This window comes from Acomys minous (genome assembly GCF_964271855.1).
Source record: "Acomys minous genome assembly, chromosome: 12".
Classification (NCBI taxonomy): domain Eukaryota; kingdom Metazoa; phylum Chordata; class Mammalia; order Rodentia; family Muridae; genus Acomys; species Acomys minous.
In genome coordinates, this window is record NC_140493.1 from 5,639,809 (window position 1) to 5,666,055 (window position 26,247).

Here is a 26,247-nt window from a genome sequence, read left to right on the forward strand (position 1 = left end):
AACCCATCCACTGGTCCCTCTCTCCATCTGGAATGCAGTCCCTCCCCTCCAGCCTTAATTTCCCTACCCGCGCCAGTGTGTGCGACTGGGAGGGCAAAGGTGGAAGCCAGGCAGCGGGATTCCCCCACGGGAAGGCTGCCCAGATCCAGCCCTGGATTGCAGGAGACCCTGCGGACGCCCCTGGTCAGGAAGCGGTCCCAGCCCGGATTTCCCTCTCGGGTGGGGCCGCCATGACTCCCTCCCTCCCCCGTCCATAGTTTCCTTGTTTGCATTTCTTCTCTTGGCCACGTGGCGGCGGGTGCAGCCATCACCACCTCTAACCCGCCGCCCGCACAGAGACAGGGGCATACATTCGTTGGAGCTTTGGGTCGGGAGCCTGAACCTAAGCAGCTGCTGGTCCTGCCCCTTCCCCTATGCCCACTCCTACCGTAAAGCCCGTGTCTGCTCCCCGCCCCCTCGGCTTGTCCCGGGGAGGGGAAGAGGCGGGCAGCGCAGGGGGTGTGACAGCTCCCGTCCGGACCAATGCCAGCTGCAGCTTCGCTTGAACGCCCTGTGCCAACTGGCTCTTACATCTAGGACCGAGGCGGAGGCTCGGAGTTCTTAGTCTTTGGGGGAGGGGTTGGGGGCTCCCCCCCGCCCCCCAGCCCTCTACTCACCCAGTACGACGAGCCCTATCTGCCTAGCCCTGCAACCTGTCCTGCTGGAAACTGGCCTTTCTCTGCCTCCGGGGACTCACATTCATACCCCTCCAGGAGTCCCGGGCGGAGCTGCCCTGGAGCGCACTAGGGATTCTCCAGGCTCTTGCTAAAGAGTGTACCGCAGTGTGAGCTGGAGACGAAACATGAAGGTGGGTAAGGTGGGGCCGAGGTCAGGGCCAAGGAAAGCTGCTGGGAAGGGCGGGAGAGGAAGCCGACACGTGGGGAATTTGGGTGGGAGAGGGTGGTAGGGAGGAGAGTTTGAGGAAAAGCTGCTCTGGATCTAGCGTGCCTGTACAGCCTCAAGCCGGGAAAGGTGGCCATGCCTTCAGGACATGGGCAGTGAGGTGGGGCAGAATTCCCGTGAAGACTGAGAACGGTCCCGTCTTTGTGATTCAGCCGGGGACCCCTAGGTGCGCCAAGCCAGCAGGACCCGGGGCAGGTCTTCCTGTCCCTCCCCCGGCTCCTGGCAGGGCTACTGCACCTCCGCCTGAGCAGTCCAAGTCCAGAGGACGCTACGCCGGGGGTGGTAGTGGGGAGGTCCAGCTCCGGCTGATGGCTGTCCACTTTTCTCCTCACCCCACAGGTCAGCTGGCCAGGTGAGACCCACTGGCAGGTGGGCCCTGCTGTGGTGGAGAGTCCAGCTGTGGGGGCACCGCAGGTGGGAGGTCTCCCTGACGTCGTTCCGGAGGGCACGCTGCTCAATATGGTGCTGAAGAGAATGCACCGGCCCCGGTGCTGCTCTTACCAGCTGGTGTTCGAGCACCGGCGCCCCAGCTGCATCCAGGGACTTCGCTGGGTGAGTACCCTTCATCGTCCAGCCTAGCCAGGCCTGGAAGAATCTGGACTGTAGTGCCGATGGGTCAACCAGCTTGCTCTGGGGCAAATACATTTGGGTGGATACAAGGCAGGGAACTTTGGAGGCGGTGTGTGTGGCTGCTCACACAACTAGAGTCTGTATGACCCGTGTGCACGGCGGGCTGGGCTGCCCCATTCAGCCTCCGGTGAGCAAGAAAGGGTTTTTATCATTGTATCCATCACCCACCTCCGGGTGCCAGGCATTGCCTTATGTGTTGTGGGTTCTCTCTGTGTGGCAGTGGGAGATGTGGGGCCAGGTCAAGTCGGGCGGGGGGGGGGGGGGGGGGAATTAGCTTGGTTACTGTTCTTGACACATCACCGTGGCAACGGGCTCCTTTAGGGAACAATTGAACTGGGCTGAATCTGGTTGTTGTTTTTTTTGGTTTTTTCCCCCCCTCCTGGGGTGAAGCATTTGTGTGGATAAAGCTTGGCACCTGGCCATGGGTGAGGGGGGAGTGACTGAAGAGAGTTCAGAGCGGAGACGGATGACTGCTGAAGGAAGCCAGTGGGAAGGGCCAGGCATGTGTATTTGTAGGGGGCAGAGGGAACTGAGTGGATGGTGGAGAGAAAACAGGAGTGAGTGACAAATCACCACTGTCTCCTTTTTCCTATCTGGTGGTCCAAACTCTATATCCATTTCTAATATAGGGGCTGGGTTGAGAAAGCCCCAAGGAGGCCTACAGGGGTAGACCCAGTGCACTGGAGTTGAGTCCCTGCTTACCCCTCTGTCCCTGGCTTTTTCTAATAGTAGCGGGAGTTGGGGGGGCTGGTCCGACCCCACATCTCTACCCTGGCTCTGGGTCACCGAGGTAGCTCCTGCTGGGATCTAGCCGCCTGGAACTCGCCCTCCTGCCTTCCCTTTCAGGCTATAATTACTTGTGTATTTCCTGTCCCCTTCCCAGTTTGGAGAAGCTAGGTAGGGGGAGGGAGAAGGTCAGTTACCAGGACAATGAGGTCACTGGGGAAATCTCTTGGGATCTGCAGTCCCAGAGAGAGTGGAGGAAGTCACCCGCCCCGTGCCCGCCAGTCTCTCTCTCTCTCTCTCTCTCTCTCTCTCTCTCTCTCTCTCTCTCTCTCTCTCTCGAACCCTAAGACCTGAGAAAGGAAGGGTCGACTTGTAAGGGAGGCTGGAAACACAAAGGTAGAGTGAAAAAGGGGCCAAAGGTTCAGAAACAAGGCCCTCCTCTGCCAGGTAGAGGGGGCAAGGGGGAAGGCTGGTGACTAAAGTGTTTAGATTTTTAGGGCTAGAGACCACTGACCCCCCCCCCCCATCTCTGTACCATGTTCACCCTTGAGGGGTGGAATGAGGTAGGTCCGGTCTATTTGTGCCTGAGTTTAAGGAGCTCTCTGACCACCCTTGGAGGCTGCACTTCTGGACTCTTATGGCTCGTGAAGTGCTCCTGTGAGGGAACCAGTGTCAGTCAGCACGGCATGTGCATGCACAGGGTGAAGAAAGAGAGAGCGCGCAGAGGCGGCAAAGACAGGGCTGGGTGATTCAGGCTGCACCTACCTCTTGAGAAAAAGAGCTCGTGGGGCTGGAGAGATGGCTTAGTGGTTAGGAGCACTGCCTGCTTTTCCAAAGGTCCTGAGTTCAATTCTCAGCAACCACATGGTGGCTCACAACCATCTGTAATGTGATATGGTGCCCTCTTCTGGCTTGCAGGAGTACATGCAAGCAGAACACTGTATACATAATAAATAAATAAATCTTTTTTAAAAAGAAAAAGAGGAAATAAAAGCAGGGTACATCAAGGGGACTTTCTGACTATGGCTTAGGTGGTATAACACTGGGGTAAAGAACACCTTTGAAAAATATGAGGGAGAGACAAGGTCTGTTACTACATGTAGGAGCAGAAGAAAGATCAGGGTGACCTTGCGTAAGCTCCACAGGCTCAAGCAAGCCTAGGATGCTTGACAGTTTTTGAGGGAAATTGGCTCAGTTCTCAACAAATCCATCCAAATGATGATAGTGGCTAAGAGTCACAATACTTGTGTCCCATGTCCTATATAACAGCTTCCTGTTTCCCTAAATATGCTTCACAGCAGTCTAGTGGGGGGGGGGGGCGGTGGAATCAGTCCTAATGGCCTCCTCTTACAGGTGTGACAAGGAAGGCACAGAGAGGTCAGTCAAGCAGCAGAGCAAGAGCTGCCCAGCTGCTGAGTGGCTGAGCTGGGGTGTGTACCCAAGGCCTATCTGCAAACTAGTTCTGAGCCCCCTCTGTGTCCCTGCTCCACGCACAACCTGGCCTAGGACCTTAGCCACGACCAAAGGAACTGGTCTGATGGGTCCCCACGATGTCTGGCGCCCTGGCTGTCCTGCCAGCCAAGCTGTGACACTTAGTGGCAGGAAATGAGGGTGGGGCCGGCCATCAGGCTACTGCCAGCAGCACCTCCTCTTTCTTTCTTTGCTGTCCCAGACCCATATGTCAAGGTAGTAGGTAGGTGCAAATAAGATATGAGAAAGCAGCGGGATAGAGTGCAGCATGACTCGAATCCCAGCACCTGGGAGGCAGAGGCAAGTGGATCTCTGAATTCGAGTGAGTTCCAGGATAGCCAGAGCTACACAGAGAACTCTGTCGTGAAAAACTAAAAAAAGGAAGAAATAAGAAATCTGGCGCCAGGCGTGGTGGCACATGCCTTTAATCCCAGCACTCAGGAGGCAGAGGCAGGTGGATCTCTGTGAGTTCGAGGCTAGTGTTGTCTACAAAGAGAGTTCTAGGACAGCCAGAGCTATTACACAGAAAAACCCTGTCTTGGAAAAAAAGGAAGAAAGAAAGAAAGAAAAGCTGGGTTATAACTCCAGCACTCAGGAGGCAGAGGCTGGTGGATCTCTGTGAGTTCGAGGCCAGCCTGGTTTTATAAAGTGCATTCAGGACAGCTGAGGCTACACAGAGAAACACAGAAAAGAAAAAAAAATCTGGATTATTGCATTGACATTTTCCAAGTAGTTACTGTGGAGCAGGCACCATTCCAGGGACTCGAGATTATTGACCTATTTAAATAATACGATAATAACTCTCTGGGGCAGGTACCATTAATTATCAATCCGCTTCCCAGGCAAGAAGCTCGCCTCCTGGGAGCTTAAGTCAGCCTAAGCTTCCCCACCCTGGCTGCCATTCAGAAACCTGCACTTGAACCCAGGCATCTGGAGGCCACACGCATGCCCACTGCTGCTCATTAACGGTCCTCTCCCTGCCCATTACCAAGGTTCCCGTTCATGGAAGCATTGCAGGGGCACAGCCGGGCTGTGCTCACAAGCCTGTCCCCTGCTCTGCCTATAGAACGCCCCTGCCACTTCTGTGGCTGTGGCCAGCTCTGAGGAAGTCCAGGAGTTGAACTGGAGAGATAGTAGGGCTGAGGCAGAAAGCTCGGGTATGAATCCTCTTAGCCGCCTGGTAGGGTGGGTTATGTAACTTTTTTTTTTTCCTGGCTGTGAAATAGAATGCAAACACCTGCTTCACAAGGTGGTGGCGGTGGCGACACCTAGGATCTTCCTTTTCTGAGCAACTGTGTGACCCTAGGCAGTGAATTTGGCTCTCTTGAATTCAGCTTTCTTTAGCAAAATAAAATGCTAGTGTGGTTGCATTTCTCAGGCCACTGTTAAGACTCCCGTGCCCATCCCTTGGGGGTAGGGCAGGAAGTGACCAGCTTGGTCATGTGGCCTCCTAGGTCAGGATGATTCCAGGAAGGGTGGGCTAGGCATGTCGCTCAGCTGGTAGAGTGCTTGCTTAGCATGCCTGGAACCCTGACATCCTAAGTAAGGTCAGCCGATCAGATGTTCAAGGTCGGCCTCAGCTACTTAGTGACTTCAGCCTGGACTGCATCTTCAAAAACCAAAACAATCAAACAAAAACGAAACCGACCCCAAACCAGGGGCTGAAGAGGTGGTCTTGTGGAAAAGAACATTTGCTGATCTTGCAGTGGCCCCAAATTTGGTCCCCAGCAACAGTGCCACAACTACCTGTATGTAACTCTAGTTCCAGGGAATCTGACATCCTCTTCTATGAACCCAAGCGCATGAGCGCGCGCGCGCACGCGCGCGCGCACACACACACACACACACACACACACACACACACACACACACACACAATCTAACAACAACAATGGAGCCTGGGCTACAGCCTGGGCTGTGGGCAGGAACTAGGGTGACTTGGGCATTCTGACATGAATAACAAGAAGTCATTAGCACTCGGGCACTGTTTGTTCCAACACAGGGCCTGGCTGGATAGCATTCCTGACCTTCCTCCCTTCCTGACTCCTCCTCCTCCTCATTTCCTGTCCTTAAGTCTCTAGGGCTCTGTGTCTGGCACTGGCCTGGGCCCCATGACCCGGGCAGGGATACCCTTGGGACACCTAGTGACTTCTACCCCAGGGTGGGCTAGGCACCCATGCTAGACCTCAGGCCTCTGTCTGGATATAGTGAGAAAATACCTGTGCCTAGGACCTGCCAGTCTCAGGGAGAGGACTTGGTTCCCGGAGCTCTAGCCAACGCTTTTCCGGGTCCTTGAGTGTAGGAAGATGTGATGGGTGGCATGGGACTGGTATTGAGAGCACTTTGGGTGGGCGCTCCAGTTTACCCACGGCTGGCTGGCAGCCCTGTGCGGTTTGTGGCTGCGTTATGTGGGGCGCGTGAATTCACCTCAAGTCTTGTTCCTCTGACAGTCGGTCACAAGGGAACAGATCATCTCCGCTCTGCCTACCACACCTAGGCTGCGGTGCTGTCAGGGAGTGGCTGTGCGCTGTGGGCTGTACAGCAAGCCTGGGGAGGGCTGGTAGAGAGCAGGGCAGCCTGTTCACAAACTCTCCGTTTTCAGATGGTTGGAAAAGAGGGTTGCGAGGGGCCTTCGTGGCTGATATGCCAGGGCACACGTGCCCCCAGAGTCCCTGGTGGTGACATTGCTACCAAGTGCCTTGTTAGGCAATGTTTCTATGGTAAACCAGTCGCCTGCGCTGCCAAGGCCTCACTGACCCTTACGGGGCTGTGGCTTGCAGTATCACCCAGAAAGAAGCAAGCCTTCCAGCTGCAGGCCCTCCTGTGAGACCCTCCCGTGCCTCACTGAATAACGGAAGCTAACGTATGTACAGCCATACACGCGGCAATGGTTAAACATGCCGTCTGTGCCGACTCACGGGGGCCTTCTGAAAGCTGGCAAGGTGCTTTGATTTATGCTTTAGAGATTTTTTGTAAATAAAAAATATTTCCTTCAGGGTCACACCATCAGTACGGAGCCTAGGTCCAGGGTTTGTGTTTTCATTAAGTGAGTCATAGGCCTTCAGAGACTTGTTGTTGAGCCTAGACCTGAGATTGGGGTCAAGCTGGGAGCTGGTGTTCCCAGGCCGCTTAGGAATTTTGTATCATGTCTTTCAAACTTCCTCCAGCTCCATCCCCAACCAGCCACACACACAGGGCCTGTTTGCTTGGTAGTCTGAGCACATGGGTGCATAGATTAAGGACCTTGGGGCTCTCGTGTGCACCACACTAGAGTGGGAAAACACGTCTTCTGGGAGGAGCAGCAGCGTGGGGGAAGAGGTGGTGTTTTGCACACCAGGCATGCAACACACGTTTATTTGTGGCTTAAAGGGTGGATGATTAGGGCCAAGACTCTGGCAAGGGCAGGAGTGAGTGGGGCCCGGAGGAGCCCCAGTCCTTGAGTTTACAGGCCTTCCGCTGATCTGCAAACTCTCCCTCCTCCCCTCAGACGCCTCTTACCAACAGTGAGGAGTCCCTGGACTTCACAGTGAGCCTGGAGCAGGTATGAGGTGGGGAAGGTAGAGCCGGGAGGGGCCAAGAGGCTTTCTGGGTCCAGGGCCTAATTTGCGGTGCCCTCCCTTCACCCCAGGCCACCACAGAGCGTGTGCTCAAGGCAGGGAAGCTGCTGCGCCGGCATCTTCTGGCCACCCACCCTACTCTCATCCGAGATAGGAAATACCATCTCCGACTCTATCGGTGAGTGGTGAGCGGGGGTGGGGGTTGGGGGGTGGGGGTTGGGGGGAAGGGGGGGGTCAGCCTACTCTTTACATTTACCCTGCCGACATCTTCTCTTCCCTGCTCTCCACACATCCCGTCCCCGCCGTGCTTCGTGGAGGAAGAACTGGGCATGCGCCAGGGTGGCTCCTTTGGCTAGCGTTCCGTCTCACCCCCACTTTGATTCTCTGGACTCTTTACGTTTCCCATAGGCAGTGCTGCTCTGGCCGCGAGCTGGTGGATGGGCTCTTGGCTCTGGGGCTCGGGGTCCATTCGCGGAGCCAAGCTGTGGGCATATGCCAGGTGTTGCTGGACGAGGGTGCCCTTTGCCATGGTGAGCTGAGCTCAGATGGGGCACTAGGGCCGGGGGGGGGGGGGTAGGGAGGGCTGACCTGGGGAGTGGACTCTGTTCGGAGCCGTGGAGAAGCTTTAAGGCAGTGGTTCTCAACCTTCCTAATGCCACGACCCTTTAATACAGACCCTCGTGTTGTGGTGACCCTCCCAACCAGAAAAGTATGTAGCTGCCTCTTCATAACTGTAGTTTTGCAGTCGTTATGAATTGTAATATAAATTGTAATATAAATATCTGATATGCAGGATAGCTGATATGCGGCCCCCAAAAGGATGGCGACCCACAGGATGAGACGTGCTGGCGTCAGACATTGTGGTGGTCCTAGGATTAAGTCCAATACCTGGCCTAATTTTCTCTGCTATGTCTCCGCTCCCCAGTGAAACACGACTGGACCTTCCAGGACCGAGATGCTCAATTCTACAGGTTCCCTGGACCGGAGCCAGAGCCGGTGGGAACTCATGACGTGGAAGAGGAGCTTGTGGAGGCAGTGGCCCTACTCTCCCAGCGAGGGCCGGACGCCCTGCTCACTGTAGCACTCCGGAAGCCGTGAGTGGAGAGCCCTGCCCTCCGTCCCGCTCCCACACAGCCTTCAGTCCAGTCCTCATAGGCTCTCAGATTCACTGGGGAGGGGGGTGGGGCTGGAGGACAGGGGTGGGGGGGCAGAGGGGGGCAGAAGGACCTAGAAGGAAGGGAAGCCTGAGTTCAGCTTTCATTCCATCTTGGACTGGCCATGTGATCTCAGCCCCCACATCCTACTCTGTTTCTCCTAGTCCTGAGGGTGTTGGGCCAGAGGGTCCAAAGACCCTCCCCAGGGACAGACGGTATGGGTTTTGGACAGAGGCAAGTCAGGGTTCAAATTCTAGCCCAACCAGCTCCTCACTGGGTGACCTTGGGCCTCTCCAGCAAGCTTCCTGTTCTGTCCAGTGAGGACAATAGTGCTCACGTCAACGTCGTGAGGGTGAAATGAAATAATGCGTGAAAGGTGTTTAGCGCAGTGCCTGGGACCTGGGGCTCACCCACAAAGCCTGGTATTGATAACAGTGGATTGACTGATAGTTGTGGACTAGCCATCTGGCCCCAGACTCCAGCAGGCAGGTGGGGGTGGCTCCTCCGTGGCTCGGGGCCACAGTTCTCAAGGCTTCCTCTGCTCTTGCAGCCCCGGTCAGCGGACAGATGAAGAATTGGAACTCATCTTTGAGGAACTGCTGCACATCAAGGCGGTGGCCCACCTCTCCAACTCAGTCAGTATACACTACAGGCTTGCTCTTTAGTCAGACTCCTTCCTATTGCTGCATGGTGTGTGTGTGTGTGTGTGTGTGTGTGTGTGTGTGTGTGTGTGTGTATGTAAGGCGGTGGCTTACCTCTCCAACTCAGTCAGTACACACCATAGGCTTGCTCTTTAGCCAGACTCCTTCCGATTGCTGCATGGTGTGTGTGTGTGTGTGTGTGTGTGTGTGTGTGTGTGTGTGTGTGCCACCTCTCCAACTCAGTCAGTACATACCACAGCCTTGCTCTTTAGCCAGACTCCTTCCTATTGCTGCATGGGGTGTGTGTGTGCGTGTGTGTGTGTGTGTGTGTGTGTGTGTGTGTGTGTGTGTGTGTGTATGCGCGCCTGGGTCACCCCCTCCCCTTTGTTTATGCCTTGAAGATTTCCACCTAACGTCTTCTTTTTTAAATTAGGGTTTTAAGGTTATTTTGTTATCTCATGCATATGGATGTTTGCCCACACGCACAGCATGCATGCCAGGTGCCCGTGGGATCTAGAATAGGACATGGGATTCCCCGGAACTGGCATTACAGATGGCTGTGAGTTGCCACCTGGGTGCTGGGAACCGAACCCAGGTCCTCTGGAAGAGCAGCCAGTGCTCTAACCACTGAGCTGTCTCCCCAGTCTCTCCACCTAATTTCTTACTGTTAGCTTTCCGACTAAATGTTGGCCATTTCTTTCCACTTTGTCTCTGCCAGGGACATCCCAGGAACAAGTGACCCAGCCATAGCTCTGTCCTCCAGTGCTCTGTCTTTGGATTTTCCCTGACTCTCAACTTGTCTCTCTTTCCCCGAGGTGGCCTCTGTTGACCTTCTTTTTTTTTTTCCCCCACCCCTAGGTGAAGCGGGAATTAGCCGCTGTTCTGCTCTTTGAACCACACAGCAAGGCAGGGACTGTGTGTAAGTTGGGTCGGCCACAGGGTCCAGGGCCATGGGACGGTGGTTGGTGACAGGAGGGGACATATCTGATTAGTGCTTCTGTCAGTGTTCAGCCAGGGGGACAAGGGCACCTCATGGTACATTATCTGGAAGGGATCTGTCAATGTGGTGACCCACGGCAAGGTAAGCCCTCCCTCCAGTCCCCCCCCCCCGCCCCAGCCCCCCTCAGCCCCCCCAGTAGGTGTCAGTGCTTTATGCTTCCCATCCTCGTGGACACTGCTTTTGATAACCCTCGTCATGAGGCTGATCCCACCCATGTGTCTCAGTCTGTCCCTCCCAGCAAGGGCTGGCTATAGCAGGGGTGGCCTGTGACTGAGTCCTGGCTTCAGGGCCTGGTGACCACACTGCATGAGGGAGATGACTTTGGACAGCTGGCTCTGGTGAACGACGCACCTCGGGCAGCTACCATCATCCTTCGAGAAAATAACTGTCACTTCCTGCGTGTGGACAAGCAGGACTTCAACCGCATCATTAAGGTGCCATAGGGTGGGGGGCTGGGGGGGGAGGTGGCGAGGACATAGTGCGGTACGGGGAAGAGTCACTGGCGTCAGAGAGAACTTGTAAGGAAATTTGGGATCTGGCTGGGCGTGGCCACCCAAGGTTTGGTGTGAGAGACCAGAGACTGGCAGGGTATGGAGGGTGGGGTTTGGGTCTGTGAAGGGGCTAGCCTGGGGGGCGGGGCCTGATAAAGGTGGATCTGGAGATGAGCCGAGGGTCCCTAGGAGCCTCTAGGGCTCTAGGTTTGGAAGGGAGGTGGCACAGGGGATCTGAAGAGGAGCCTAGTGTGTTGAGCACCTGTGTGGCTCTTTCTCCAGGATGTGGAAGCAAAAACCATGAGGCTGGAAGAGCACGGCAAAGTGGTGTTGGTTCTGGAGAGAACTTCTCAGGGTGCTGGCCCTTCCTGCCCCCCAACCCCAGGCAGGAACCGGTAACAAGCCTACCATATCTTTCCTTACCCAGCTCCACACTGCTCTACGCTTAGCCCATACCTCGCCCACTTCCCAGCCTTTGCTCCTTTTCCATGCCAGTCCGCTGGCCATCTGGGATTGGGAGGCATTGAGGGACTGGGCGGCAATCTCAGCGGCCCCTCTCCTGAGATGGAATAGGGCTGGCAGATCAGGAGGCACGGTGTGATCAATTAATGATGTCTGTCCGGGGAGGGAAGGTGATGGAAGGGCACGTGCGATTGCCCTGTTTTTCCCTCTAGCTATACAGTAATGTCTGGCACCCCAGAGAAGATCCTAGAACTCCTGTTGGAGGCTATGCGACCAGATTCCAGTGCTCATGACCCAACAGGTAGGGTCTGAAGACGCTCTGCCCATTTTCTGAGTCACCAGGTGCTAGATTGGTCCACACTGGCAGTTAGCCGGAAGTGCTCTTGGATTGGATGGAGAGCACCGTCACAGGGGCTAGGCCTTGCTTCCTTCGCTTGTGCTGGACTTGGGGCAGTAAGCTGCAGCTGCGCACATATATAGCTGTGCTATGATTTGGCTTCTGATGTCCCTCCCGTCCCTAACCTTCCCCAACAGAGACATTCCTCAGTGACTTCCTGCTGACCCACAGTGTCTTCATGCCCAGCACGCAGCTCTTCGCTGCCCTCCTGCACCAATATCCTTCCAGCCCCAGGATGATATGGGTAGGGGATGGGATGGCTTGTGGAGGTGAGGGAAGGAATCCTTATCAAAGTGGCTATCTGATGTTCCCCGGTGCCCGGGTCGGCCCCTGGTGCCCGTCCTCGGCTCAGGTGTGGTGGGTGGCCTCAGCAGTATGTCGTGGCTCCCTTGACTGGTACCCACCTTCCATGTGGAGCCGGCAGAGCCTGCTGGAGGCAGCGAGCAGGAACGCAGCACCTACATCTGCAACAAGAGGCAGCAGATCCTGCGGTTAGTCAGCCGGTGGGTGGCTCTGTATGGCCCCATGCTCCACTCGGACCCCGTGGCCACCAGCTTCCTCCAGGTACCCGGGAGTGTGGATGGGCTGGCTGGGCTGCCTGTGAAGCCGCAGCTGCAGCCGTCTCCCAAGGTGCTAAGTCTTGACCCTTCACAGAAACTGTCAGACCTGGTGAGCAGGGACGCCCGGCTTAGCAACTTGCTGAGGGACCAGTGTCCGGAGAGGCGTCGGCACCACAGGTGACCCTCTGGCTGAAGTTCATATGTCTTCTTTGTGCAGCGGAAGCTGGGCTGCTGATGCTGGCCCATCCAGGGGCCTCAGACTAGGCAGCTTGGTTTATCTCATTACGTGTTCTTGTCAGCCCTCACTCCATTCCCACGTATGCTACAGTCATCCATTTACTCAGTCTTTACGTTGAATGCACCTGCATGCTTGCCTCTTCCAGTTGGCCAGTTACTGTGGGCTGTGGTACCCATGTCCACCAGTCCTGTCCATCAACTCCTTTGGGTGTATATCTTGCTTCTGAAGACATCTGTGGGAGCAATTGGGGCTCAAGGGCAAGAGTTCATTCAGAGCCCAGGAGCTTGTCTGTCCTTCCTGCTTCTCCCCACCCATGCTTCTGGCCTCTGGAAATCACAGAAGTGAATCTGGGTCTTAAGTGCATCTTGCCCTCTGCCTGTGTACACTCCTCTGCACCTCCCTATGAACTTCTGGGGCGGGCAAGGTGGGATCCAGACCACTGTAGCTACTGGCCCTGAGCGTGTCCTGCCTGCAGAGGTCCTCAGCAGCCCTCTCACGTCCTCTCTCATTCCTCTTTGCAGGTTGGAGAATGGCTGTGGGAATGCATCTCCTCAGATCAAGGTGCCTGCCCTGCCTCTTGTTTTTTTTTTCCCCCTCTGCATGGCCCAGCGTCTTCCCTCTGCCCCTCCAACTCCATCACCCAGAGCATCCTTGACCTGTGGTGGGTGTGTCAGAGAAAGTCCTGTTCAAGAGCTACTGAGCTTAAGGGGGCACCTTCTTCCCTTCCCTAAGGGGCTTTTTCCATCCCGTTAGGAGGCGATTCGTGCCTGCAGTCGTAGCTGGGAGATGAGACAAGTGTCTGGGTTCGTCTGAGAGCCAAGGGTTACTGGTGGGTGGTGATGGAGGAGCTTGGATGACCCAATGAGGCCTGTCCCGGGCCTCCAGGCGGCCAGCCCACTCCCAGCTGGTGCTGTGGAGAGGATGTGAAGGTGTGACTGGAGCTGAGAGTTGAAGAGCAGCAGGAGAAAGGGCTGGGAAGAAGGTTAGCTGGAAGCCGGTCATAGGGAACGGTGCCTTGCAGGAGAGCCGGAAGCCGGAGGCTCTCACTGGCTCCTTCCGCTACAGCCGCAGTTGGCCTCACCACAGGACCTTTCTCTTAACTTTTTAGATCCTTCTTGTTCTGAACAGAACAAGGGGTCCCTAGGGGCCCCCCCCCATCTTCCCATCTGGAGCATCCCCGTTGTCCTCTTTGGTTTCTTCAAGGCACTCTCACCTTGTAGACTGTTTGCTAAGGGAACTTGACTCATTGCCTCAAACTTCTCGTACCCAGAGTTCCCCTCCCACCTGCTTGCTACTGTTCTTCCTTTCTGCTCGTCTGAGGCCACGCTCCTCTCCATACCCCAGAACTTGTGGTGCGTTGTGTGATCCTGTCTGTCACATCCCATCTGGACGTCGAAAGTGGTCATAAAGGGGCCTCTACTGGTTTTACACACCGCATGTGGCTGATGTTGAGGAGTCAGTGTCAATCACCCCAGTGTGTCAGACACTATGCTGGATGCTGGATGGTGTGGCAGGAGGGGCCCCCTGGCTTGTGAGTTCACAAGTCACTAAAGCACTAAAGGAGCAGAGCTGTGAAAGAGTCTCCTGATGTGTGAAGTCAGAGGAGCCCAGACGAAAGCTGACTCACTGATTTACCCCGTGAGAGCTTAGAGAAGTGTCTAGGGAGCTGAGCCGAGGACAGAGATGGCCTGGGGCAGCCCTGGAGGCAGGGGAGGAGGCCAGGAAGACCCTGAAGGGGCCAGGGTGTCCCCTGTCACATCCTACCTACGAACTGTTGAGAGATTAAAGCAGACAGGCCATGGTGACTGTCTGCCCCTGCCTCGCTGTGGCTCGGCTGTGGCTCGGCTTAGGTGCCTTAGAGGAAGTGAGTGGCTGCACCTGAGGGCTGGGGGCGGGGGGGGGGGGGCTTGAAGGTGATGAACGATTGCAGTAGGGACTAGATCTTCCTGGTTAAGGGGAATGCACTGGGGACCCATTTAAGTGAAGAACCCAGAAGAAAGTGACAATCTCTGGGGAGTAGGGAGGAGCCTGAGCTCTGAATTGCAGAAAGGACCGAATGGTGAGGGCAGGATGAGGGGACCCCTGGGTCCGGTACTTTTGGGGCAATGGGTCATGATGAGGATGTACCTTTAAGGTGAACCCGGCACAGGTGGTAGCGGTTTGAACACTGTCTGTGTTCAGGTTGCAGTCCTTGTGGGGACTCTGAGGAAGCTGCCCAGGAAGGGGCAGAGAGAGCAGGGGACCAGCTCTGTTTAGAGGCAGAGAGAAAGTACCAGGTCTGGAAAGAGGAGCCCGTGGTAGTTAGGGCAGCTCCTCAGGGAGGCTGTCTGACATTTGCAGCCCACAGAGAGAGTGCAGCAAGTTTCTAGCCTGGCCCTGTAGCAGCGACTGTATCACCTCTGGCATATTACTTAACTTCTCTGAGCCTCATTTATCACATGCATAAAACGAGAATTAAAAATATGTTTTTCCTCCAAGAACTACTGTGAATATTTAGGTGCCCCCAAACAATGCCTACTTTGTTGCCAGTGCTAGCTGAGGAAAGGAGCAAACAAAAAACTGGGTCCAGGCATTTTCACCCCAGAACAGCTCTGTCCCTGTTTATGGAGATGGCTGAACATTCCCCCCCAACCCCCCCCCCCATCAGATGACTGACCTGTGTTTGACCTCTGTGTCTCCTTGCGCCTGGCTCCCTGCCCTCATGTGGCCAGCAAAGCCCCTGGCTGCAGGATGCTTTATAGGTCCCTGGTGGTGGTGACAAAGGCCCTCCCTGCTGCGTGCCCCCACCCCAGCTGTGCCCACCCCACCCCACCCCCCGCCACTTCCCTGTATGTCGCCTCTGGGCTCTAGAGACCTTTATTCCTTTTCCCTCTCAGGCCCGAAATGCGCCTGTCTGGTTCTCTAGCCAGGAGGAGCCCCTCCCGAGCACCACTGGTGCCATCCGAGTTGGGGACAAAGGTGGGTGACCGAACAAGCCAGGCATAGATGACTGACAGCAGCATTGCTGGCTGTCTCTGTCTCCCTGGCCTAGCTGGTGTTGCTCTGGGATGGGGGGGGGAGAATGGGGGGGACAGAGATGGAGGGGGGCAGGATGTGATCTTCCTCAGGTCCTTTGCTATGATCGCCAAGCAGGTCTGCCCCCTGTGCTTCTTTCTTAGGCACAGGCTCCCCAATGGGCCTGGGCAGCAACCTCCTGTGCTCTTTGCTTCTCCTTTTCTGGCCTATGGGAGTCTTCTTGATGCTGAGCTAGTAGGGCCCTGCTCCTTCCCCCATGGGGTGCGGAGACCAGGCACCCGCTCCCAGCTCAGCTCCTCCTCCTCTCCAGTCCCCTACGACATCTGCAGACCTGACCACTCGATGCTGACCCTGCAGCTGCCTGTGACGGCCTCTGTGAGAGAGGTGATGGCGGCTCTGGCCCATGAGGACCACTGGACCAAGGGGCAGGTGCTGGTGAAGGTCAACTCCGCAGGCGGTGAGTTAGTTGTCCCTGGGAGGGCACCCTCAGATCCACGCCCACGCCCTTGAACTCAGAACATCACACTCATGCCCTGTATTGGTGGCAGGGTTATTACCACAGCTCCTCTGGCAGCTTCAGAAGCAGTGCTCTTGGTTGGCCCTCTCACTGGCTGCGGCTCCCGGGCCAGGGTGAGGGAGCTCTGTCTTTGAGCCCATTTGTAACACAGAGTAAGATGCCATGCCTCCCAGAGGGTTTGTGAGAATGAAATGAGCAAAGCTTTTAGAATGCTGACTGACATGTGCCATTCTTACTTACCCATTTATTCCTAATGGTGATCTCTCCAGAGGAAATTTTATCCTGTTTTTCAGCCATAAAGACCCGAGCTCTCCCCCTCACCCACGTCTCCCCTCCCCTCCCCCTCAGCTAAATGCAGTCACTGAGTGGGCTTTAGGCAGTCCTCACTCATCCAGCCAGTCAGCAGACCCCCCAGTTTGCTTTCCGATTTGCAATAAAGAACACAGTCAGTCGAAGGAAATTCGGGGAGGCAACTGTATGTTTCACCTTACAGCTCAACACCCACACTGAAGGGAAGAAACTCAGTGCAGGAACCGAAGCAGAGGCCTTGGAGGAGTTCTGCTCACACTGCCTTGCCCCCCTTGGCTTGCTCCTATAGAACCCAGAACCACCTGCCTGGGGTGGCACCGCCCACAGTGGGCTGGGCCTCCCAGATCAATCATTTAATTAAGAAAGTGCTCCACAGACTTGCTACAGGCCAACCTGACTGAAACATTTTCTCAGTTGATGTTTCCTCTTCCCAGACAAGCCTGGCTTAGGCCAAGATGACAAACTAACCAGCACTGTAAACATTTTTTAAAAATAAGTTTCTTTTTTATGGTTTTTTTTCCCCATGTGTTTTGGTGTTTTGCCTAAATGTATGGTCTGCGCCATACATGTGTTTGATTGCCATGAAAGTCAGAAGAGGGTGTTGGATCTCCTGAAACTGGGGGTACAGGTGGTTGTAAGCCACCAAGTGGGTGCTGGGAATTGAACCCAGGTTCTCTGGAAGAGAAGCCAGCATGCTTAACTGCTGAGCCACTCCCCAGCCCCCATAGGAAACATTTTGGAGGATTGGCTATGTAGCCACAATGTGTTAGGTGCTCGGGTTACACCTTGTCTGTCAAGTGAGCGTTATCATCGCGCTGTCGTGAGCGGCTGCTGCAGCTGTTAAGACTGCAGATACCCAGAAGGCACGCAGCCAGGAGTCTAACACGTCTCTGTCCAGACTGTCACCTAGGTTATCAGCACCTGCTTCCTGAGAGTTTGGCACGTTAAAAGCTGTTGCTGTCCTTGAGTAGTGTAACTGGGGCCTGATGGTCAGAGCCCAGCACTCAGGAAATAGAGCCAACAGGCAACTGTGGCAGAGGTGGCTAAGAGAAAAGCCCTTGCTTTCCTGGAGTGAGCACACTGGAGCACACCTGTGTGCTCTGCTCTGGGAAGCACTGCCCCCTGCTGGTTACCTGGTGAGTTACCACTGGCCAAAGTCCTTTACGGAGACCCTACCGTGGTTGCAGTCATTTTCAGATAGCAATGCCAGTAAGGAATTCTTTATTACAAATCCTCCTAAATTATATTTAGAAATCACTTAATCAACAAGTGATTATAAGGCTATACACAAAATAGAAATACAAAATAGACGAGAAAGCGAAAAATAGAAGAGCTGGCTTTTTCTCTGGATACACGGATAGGCTTGTACACCATACTTTGGAAGCCACTGGTGAAAGGACTGCAAGACTCAAAGCATTGTCCAGTCCACAGCTGATGAAAGCCAACATTTCCTAGTTTTTCAGAGGGCTTTTTATCTGCATCTTTTATTTGTACCAGCCATGCTTATCAAGGTGACCTGGGAAGTGGCTGAGGCGAGTCCTACGGGCCTCAGTTTATGAAGGGGGAAACGGAGAGCCAGGGAAGTAGAAGCCTTATCCTGAGACCTGAGCAGTCGCAGGTGCTGCCCTGAGCCAGCGCATGTGCGTAGAGGCTCTATTTAGCCATTGCCGGAAGAAGAAAACTGTCAGATATGCGGAGCCTCCAGCTGGTCCCTGGCTTCCCTCCCAGCCATGTCCCCTCAGCACAGGGCCCTGCTGTCTCCGCAGATGTTGTTGGCCTGCAGCCAGATGCCCGCGGTGTGGCCACATCCCTGGGGCTCAACGAGCGGCTCTTTGTTGTCGACCCACAGGAAGTGCATGAGCTGGTAGGGACAGGCAGGTTGCCAGAGCCTTGGGGGGGGGGGGGCGGAGGCAGGGTGACTTCTGGGGGGTGGGACCCAGAGAAGGGGGGGGTGTTTTACTCTGGGCTATTGAGGCTTCACGGGGAAGAGGGAGGCCCTGGTCTCAGCGTCTGGAGATGCCAAGGTAGAAAGAAGGACCAACTCCAGGCCCTCAGGGGCTCAGGCCAGAGTTCCAGCATGAGGGAGCTATCAGAACAATGTTGTTCCCCCCGCCCCCCGGCCCCCAGGAGAGCCCACGTTCCAGTGGCCACAGACCCTAGAAACCCCTCCACTTTGAAGTGCCCTGTCTTTCCACTGTCACTCTCACCACAGGCAGGGCCCCCTCCTCATGCCTGAGCGTTCTACCCCTGCAGACCCCACACCCTGAGCAGCTGGGGCCCACTCTGGGTTCCTCTGAGATGCTGGACCTGGTGAGTGCCAAGGACCTGGCAGGCCAGCTGACAGAGCACGACTGGAGCCTCTTCAATAGGATCCACCAGGTGCAGGAGGGAGGAGGAGGGAGGGTGTGGGCGGGACACCAGGCCTAGCATGCTGACCTGGCCTCTGCCTCGTCCAGGTAGAGCTCATCCATTATGTGCTGGGCCCCCAGCACCTGCGGGATGTCACCACGGCGAACCTGGAGCGCTTCATGTGCCGCTTCAACGAGCTGCAGTACTGGGTGGCCACGGAGCTCTGTCTCTGCCCTGTGCCTGGCCCCCGGGCGCAGCTGCTCCGGAAGTTCATCAAGCTGGCTGCCCAGTGAGTGCTTCTTGGGGGGGGTGTGTGTGTGTGTGGAGATGATGGGGTATGGAGGGGCAGTGGGATGTGTGGCCAGTCCTGCAGCCACAATTTCTTAACCCCCCTTCCCTGCCCGCTGTGTTGCCCAATCTGCCTTCCCTTTGTTGCTGGGTCCCCAGAGCCTTGGCCTCCTAACTCACTCACCCTACAAGAGCATCACTGGGGATGTGGCTGTTTCCCCTGAGGGTGTCTGGGTCTTGTGCTTGCAGCCTCAAGGAACAGAAGAATCTCAACTCTTTCTTTGCGGTCATGTTTGGCCTCAGCAACTCAGCCATCAGCCGCCTGGCCCACACCTGGGAGGTAGGTGCCCCGGGAGGATCCAAGGCCAGGCCTCTGCCTTCCTGGGTGGTGGTAGAGTGGCTTTCTCTTCCCGGCCATGGCCCCTCACCTGTCTGTCTCATCTTCACAGCGTCTGCCCCATAAAGTACGGAAGCTGTACTCTGCCCTGGAGAGGCTGCTGGTGAGTGCTTGGCCCTTTTCTACTTTCTCGGGACCCAGCTCTGAGGCCTTTCATAGTTTTCAGTGCATGCCTAGGGCCTGGATCCCTCTGGTCTGTGGTTGTGGGAACTGGCTGACAGTGTGTGGCATAGTGGTGGGGGCCTTGTGTCATACTGTACCCATTGCTATTCACATAGGGGACATTTGTCCTGGATATGTGACTACAGCAGGCCCAGGGATGTCCTGAGTCTGAGATTCAGGAGGAAGTTAGAGGTGCCAGACTGAAGCTGCTCTGCCCAAGGGTTCAGGCTGATGGCCAAGCATGACAGCAAAGACAGACTGAGATCTTCTGTTGCTTGAAGTTGTGAGCAGAAGACCCACTGTGTGTCAGGATGGAGGCTGTCCCGCTGTGTGTCAGGATGGAGGCTGTCCCACTGTGTGTCAGGATGGAGGCTGTCCCACTGTGTGTCAGGATGGAGGCTGTCCCACTGTGTGTCAGGATGGAAGTTGTCACTGGTCCCTCCAGGACCCTTCAAGGGCTTGCAGGCCAAACTTTTAAGACAAAAGTGAGGAATGAGTCAGGGGCTGAGCTTCCTGGAACTTTTCGAAGGTTTCATAGTGTTCTAGAGAGAAGAGCAGCAAGGTATTTTCAGCCTTGGGGGTTGTCAAGAAATCTGGTCACTTCATGGGATCAAGGGATTCAGGGGAACACACCCATCAGAGAGAAAGGCTGAGAGAGGTTCCTCAGAAACCATGAGGCCTCTGTGATAAGTCACCATGAGGATTTCCTGGGGTTCCTGGGAACTGAGAAAGCCAGGCCTCATCGCGCTTTGGTCTAACACAGACCCTGCCTCATTGAGATCCTATATTAGGGGAGGCTGGCTTGGAGCTTTTCTGATGTGTCCTGGGACCCAGGTGAGGATGGGTCTGTGGTGGGCCATCATGTGCAGGGCAAAAAAGCCTCCCTCAGGGCAGCTTTTTCTCCTCACAGGACCCCTCGTGGAACCACCGAGTGTATCGATTGGCACTCACCAAGCTCTCCCCCCCTGTCATCCCCTTCATGCCTCTGTTGCTCAAAGGTAAGACCTGCGCTGTCCTCTGCCACTCCTGGGCCCCGCCTCCACCTCTGGGCCCCGCCTCCACCCCTGGGCCCCGCCTCCACCCCTGGGCCCCGCCTCCACCCCTGGGCCCAGTACTCTCTGGTGATGACAGCTGAAGGGCTGACACGCAGGGAGCACTGAGCTAAATTAGGAGTTGACAAGCTAAAAGAAGTATTAAGACCAGAACCTAGCAGGGCTGCGTTGGAGGCCATGGTTGATGCCCCGGGAGATATCAGGGACTTGCCATGGCTCAGAGGCTGCAGGAGGCTGAGGGCAGTGAGGGTGGGTCCGGGCCCTATGCTCCTGTTGTCCGCCCCTCACCCTTCATGGGATGCAGGAGAGGAAGGAGTTTGGGGACCTATAAGCAAAGTGATCCCTTTGCAGACATGACCTTCATCCATGAGGGAAACCACACACTCGTAGAGAACCTCATCAATTTTGAGAAGATGGTGAGTTCGTGGAAAGTGGGCTCCCGCTTCCAGTGTGGGTTGACAGTATGACAATTGCCTGAGAAGAGGCAGGGGTGGGTGAGAGTCAGCTGATAGAACCCGAACCCAGGGGTGCGAGTGACACACGCACGCACGCACGCACGTCCAGGAGGCTGAGACAGAAGGATTCTGTGTGTTAAGAACAGACTATAGAGAGACCTCATTTAAAAAAAAAATAGAACTAAATATTTATTGTTAGATAGCTCCTGCCTAATTCCACTGCACATGGGAGGGTCCGCCTTCTATTGGAGCCACTGGGGTGACAGCCTCAAACATGACACTGTTCCAGTAAGAGCCCCTTCCAGTCCTTTTCCCATTCTAGCCTTCGTCTTGAGCATTTGGCTGTGCTGGCTTGAAGCAGCCGTAACCCTGTCTTTTATAGACCCCCCCTAGCCCCTGTGGATATGGTTCAGTGGGAACCTCACTCCCAGCTTCCCACATGCAGGCCACGGTCTGGGCCCACGGGCCAGCTCTCATGTCTTGTGTTGTCCGCAGCGAATGATGGCCAGAGCTGTGCGCATGCTCCACCACTGTCGGAGTCACAGCACTGGTAAGAGGGGGTTCCCCCCCCCCCCCGCCCCCGGGGTGAGAGCCCCTCAGCGCTCCCAGGGAGGCCCTGCCTGGTCATCTCCCTGACGACTCCTCCCTTTCACTCTGCCCAGTGCCTCTGTCCCCACTCAGAAGCCGAGTTTCCCACATCCACGAGGACAGCCAGGCATCAAGGATCTCCACGTGTAAGAGACGGGATGGGGGGTTCTGATAGTAGTTGGCATAGCCAGGGAGGGACAGGGACAGGTGCTTACAGACTGTACATTGGCACCTGTGTGGGACAGGTCCAGCTGCTGGCCCAAGTTAAAGAGGAAGTGATGGAGGAGGAGCCTGTGTGCTAATTCCAGCCTATGTATTTATCTGATGGGAGTTGCATGTGGTTAAGGGATGGTCACAGCATATAGCTTCTATCACAGTGCCCTTCCTGTGTTCACAGATGCAACCGTGCTGATAATATATTGAGCCTTTGGCTCAGTCCTCGTAGGACTCAGATGATAACCTGGTTCCCAACTGCCCACTGCCCCTCTCTCCCTACAGCAGCCACTGTGATGAACTTTGAGTTACCTACTTCTGCTTTTTATTTTATATTTTGTTCATTTAGTGATTGATTGATATTTTAGACAGTCTTGCCTCATAGCCTAGCCTGGGATTCTAAGCTTATGCCATATCCTGTGCCCTTTAAAAAAAAAAAGCCATATTTCACACTCATGTGCTTCATACTTATTGCAGTAAACTTTTTTTTCAGGTTTCATTTTTTTTTAATTTTATTTGTGTGTGCATGCACATGTACACACGTGTAGCAATGGATGCCATGCATATGTCCATGTGTGCACGTGTGTGTGTGGTGGTCAGAGAACAACCTTGGGTGGTGTTCCTCAGGTCCCCTCTCTCTCTTTTTTGTAAGACAAACTTCCGCTGGCCTGGAGCTTACCACGAAGCTGAGGCTGGCTGGCTGGCTGGCCCCAGAGATCTGCTCCTGGGTGCTGGGAGTCAAAGCACGTGCCACCAAACCTGGCCATTTTTGTTTGTTTGTTTGGTTGGTTGGTTGTTGTTGTTTGAAACAGAGCCTAAAACTCTCCATCCTCCTGCCTCAGCTTCTGAAGCTTCGGGGTTGTGAACATGCTCCCCCACATCCAGTCTGTTTAGTTCCTTTTGAACTTGAGAAGAGGGTACCATGCTGAGATCTGAGGTCTGGGATGATTCTTCTTCGTGGCCATTGCTTTCCTGACTCTTTGGTGGGGGTGGATGCTATGGCAATAGGCTGGAAGCTAGTGTTGAGAGGAAGCCAGGTGGGAGGGGCAGTGGAGATGAGGGGGCGGGGGTAGGGATGAGAAAGCGGAGGCTGCTCCCTGGAGAGGGCAACGGTAGCTTTGGTGAAGTGCCTATGGTGCCTCTCTGAAGGCTCTCCTTTCTTTCAGGTTCCGAGCAGTCCCTGAGCACCCGGAGTCCAGCCAGCACCCGGGCTTACGTCCAGCAGCTAAAAGTCATCGACAACCAGCGGGAACTGTCCCGCCTCTCCCGGGAGCTGGAGCCGTGAGGAGGCACTGGGCTGCAGCAGGCATTTCTCTCAGAGAAAGCCAGAGCCTGTGGGGCCAAGAGGTCCAGAGAGGCCAGCCACAGCTGGGCAGGGCTCTCCGAGGAGCGGACTCAAGGCCCTGGAGTGGGCAGCGTAGAGGCAGCTGTCCCCCGTGATGACTGTCGGCTATGGAGATCTTTGGTGTGGAACTGAGCTGGCCAAGGAAAAGGGGGGCATTGAGGCCCTGGAGTGGGTAGGAGAGCTGGGAGGTGCCGGACTCCTGTTCAGTAGAGAGCTTTCCCACCGGGCTTTTTTTTTTTCTTTCTTTCCCTTTTTGCACGTGCAGCTGTGCCTCTCGGTGGTCGCCAGGCGCAGGGCTCGTTTTTCACAGGGGCCAGAGAGCTCACATCTGCTTGGTGTATGTGCACTGGGTGGGGCCTTGCCTGAGAGAGGGTGGGAAGCTCTGCCTTTCTCTCCCCACATCTGAGATAAACAGCCTGATGTAGGCAGGGCTGTGGCCTGGAGTGGAGGTCCCTGTGGAGCTGCACCGTTTCCCAAAAAGTAACAAAGATAACGTGTGTCCTACAGCCTGGGCTTGCAGCAGGGAAAGCCAGGGAAGGAGGTTGCTCCCTGGTTGCAGAAAAGCAGCCCCGCCATCTCGGATTGGGCTCCACGGAAGCTGAAAGTTGTGGGGTTGGTGCCAGTGTTGTGCTAGGCACCCAAGGGACCATCGGCTCCCAGAAAAGAAAAAAGAAAAGCCTATGAGAGTCCAGCTGCAGCTAGCACCTTCTACCTACCTCTTCCCCAGCCCTGATCTCTCCATCTGCTGTTGATCCTGTTGGGTGGCTTATGTGCTGAGCAGAGGCCTCAAAGGGGTTAAGGGAGGAGACAGGGTGAGGACAGGGAGGTCTAGCCGATTCCCAGGAAACAGGAGTAATCTGTCCTTGGTGATGAGTCTCGTGTCCAGCCCCCAACCTCCACCCTCACCCCACAACACATGCTGTGGAGGTTAAGGCCCCTCTTTCTTTCCCCTGCCTCTTCAGTACCTGCCTGGGAACTCCATGCAGGGACGTTACCCACTCTGCTGTCCTAGTTAGGAGCCTGGCAGCTCTAGACCCGTTGTCTGAGCTGAAAGAAATGTCCCACCCTCCAGGATGATGCAGAGTAAACTCCAGGGCAGCAGGACTCTCGGGCTTCTGGAAGAGGCCTGCTCACAGCAGTAGGGCTGGAGGGGAGGCAGTGGGGGGTGGGGGTGGGGCACCAGTGCTCATCCTGTGGGTATCTGGGTGTCACAGCCAGGCTCAGACTTGACATGCTCCACCTCCCCCTGGCCTCCTCAGCCTGAGGTCACAGAGACCTGTGCCAGCTGTTCCCAGGAGAGATCCAAGCCGTTGTTAAGGAGACAGCACAGGGACATTACAAGCCTGAGCACTCCGATTTTTGTTCTGTGCCTTCATTTGCCCATCTGTGAGGTGGGTATGATGTACGGTTGTTAGTAACAAACAGGCAGCAGGGCCTGTCACCTTCCGCCAGAGTGACGACTGTCGCAGTCCTATGTCTGTGGCCTGGAGGGCCAGCTGCAGCTCCCGGAGTGCAGTCTGAGACCAGGATGGAGTCCGGTGCCAGGGACGGATGACCAAACCAACTCCGTTGCCTGTGGGCAGGGGGGGGGGATCTGAGGGCAGAGCCCAGAGCCTGGAGCTGAGCAATCAGGAATCCAGGCCCAAGACTCTGAGTCAGGAAGCCAGGAAGCTTCCTCGTCCTCTGAGCACATTGTCAGTGTTTCAGTCGCGGCCATGCCCAGCGGCCATGCCCATCAGTCACCAGCTCCCGGCGGAAACCAGCCGGGCGATGAGACAGACTTCATTCTTCACCTGTTTTAATTTCTTCTCGCTGGTCGCATTTACCTTCTGACCAAACTTCTGGGCTCCTTATGGACCTGCAGCTCCTTAGACAAGCTGCAACTTCCCAGCTGGACCTCTCTGAGCCTTTTGGAAGAGCCCCGTCACCCTGGAGGACAAGAGTCCTTGTAGTGGCACTCTCCTGATGTTCCGGCAGAGGCTGGGGAGGCTGCCCTTGCTCCCTAGCAGCCCAGGCTGTGTGTGTATGTGGGTGGTGGTGGAGGCTCCTGAGGCCAAAATAGGAGGTGAAGATCCCAGCCCTGCTGAGGGAGGGAGGGAGGAAGGCAGCTTGAAATATCTAGCCATTAAAAGATCTAGAGAGCGAGCGCCTTTAATCCCAGCACTTGGGAGGCAGAGGCAGGTGGATCGCTGTGAGTTCAAGGCCAGCCTGGTCTACAAAGGGTGTCTAGGACAGCCAAGGCTATACAAAAACAAAACAAAAAACCCAAACAAACTAGAAAGGTAAAATAGAGCTCTCTCTCAATCTCTCTCTCTCTCTCTCTCTCTCTCTCTCTCTCTCTCTCTCTCTCTCTCTCTCTCTGTGTGTGTGTGTGTGTGTGTGTGTGTGTCTTGTGAGGAAAGCAGGAAGGAAGGAAGGGACGGCCCTTGTACATGTCTCCGCTCCTCCCTTCCCTTATGGTCGCTGTAAAGACTACAGCCACAGGCTTCGACTTCACTCGGGGAGGTTATGCCTCCAGCAGTGCTCGGTGCCAGGGGAGGGGATAGAAAGGTTGGAGCCCCTCCTCTCCTGTCCTTCAAGCCTTGTCGCCCCACCACAGGAGGAGCAGCACAGAACAGTGAGCCAGCTCAGAGGTCAGCTGGGCGGGAGCAGGCCAGCTTTCACAGGCTTCTTAGCTCTGTGTCCCCAGCAGAGAGAGACCACTCTGCTTCCCAAAGTAGCAAAAGGCAGCTGCTCTGATGCTGCTGTTATTCATGAGTTGTGTCAGGATAATAATAGTCTGCCATTTGAATAATGCTGCTGTGCTCTCTTCATCACGCTTTCACATCTCTGACCTTATTTTTATCTTGATGACAGGATAGAAACTACAGGTTATTTTTTTTTTTAACCTTGTTTTCATAGTCAGGGGAACTGAGGGACAGAGAGATTTGCCTAAGGTCACCTAACGGCTTAATGACAGGGTGGCTGGGTGAAGTAACTGCTAAGTATCAGCCGTGTCCCTGGCGCGTCCAGCGTCACCTCCCTGAATACCATTTTCTCCTGTAGGAATAGCCTAGGTGTGGAGTCCTTTCTGCGTGTCTACCTGCTCTCCAGACACAGAGTGAGGGTCCTGTGAATGAGATAGGCTGCTTGGTCTTCATGGGGTGATCCACCCAAACCCATCAGTTGAGGAGGATGTCTGAGGGTCAAGTTTAGAGGGCAGTAAAAGCCTGGGGCTGCCCAGTCTCACCTCTTAGCGGAAGGCCTAGGGTTGCTCTCACCTGGAAGTGCTTATCATCAGGCACCTCCT

At 55.3% G+C, this 26,247-nt stretch overlaps 1 protein-coding gene across 1 annotated transcript; it reads left to right on the plus strand.

Annotated features, from left to right (window-relative positions):
* The first annotated feature begins 420 nt into the window (after window positions 1–420).
* On the plus strand, window positions 421–24,314 carry RAPGEF3 (Rap guanine nucleotide exchange factor 3). The gene is made up of 28 exons (XM_084748643.1): window positions 421–847; window positions 1,282–1,494; window positions 7,256–7,309; window positions 7,397–7,503; window positions 7,734–7,855; window positions 8,251–8,419; window positions 9,030–9,114; window positions 9,979–10,039; window positions 10,125–10,201; window positions 10,408–10,554; window positions 10,894–11,006; window positions 11,286–11,374; window positions 11,608–11,686; window positions 11,875–12,034; window positions 12,125–12,207; window positions 12,790–12,829; window positions 15,145–15,226; window positions 15,594–15,740; window positions 17,876–17,973; window positions 18,363–18,488; window positions 18,566–18,747; window positions 18,996–19,086; window positions 19,196–19,246; window positions 20,216–20,303; window positions 20,709–20,773; window positions 21,308–21,362; window positions 21,475–21,546; window positions 22,780–24,314. The coding sequence occupies exons 1-28, from the start codon at window positions 842–844 to the stop codon at window positions 22,896–22,898; spliced, it is 2,781 nt and encodes a 926-aa protein (XP_084604769.1). The 5' UTR covers window positions 421–841; the 3' UTR covers window positions 22,899–24,314.
* The last annotated feature ends 1,933 nt before the right edge of the window (window positions 24,315–26,247 follow it).

Bases quoted from the DNA above. Each gene is read 5' to 3' on its own strand.
- RAPGEF3 (XM_084748643.1), top strand. The intron at 11,007-11,285 runs GTAACAAGCCTA...TTTTCCCTCTAG, and splicing joins CCAACCCCAGGCAGGAACCG to CTATACAGTAATGTCTGGCA. The intron at 11,375-11,607 runs GTAGGGTCTGAA...CTTCCCCAACAG, and splicing joins CAGTGCTCATGACCCAACAG to AGACATTCCTCAGTGACTTC.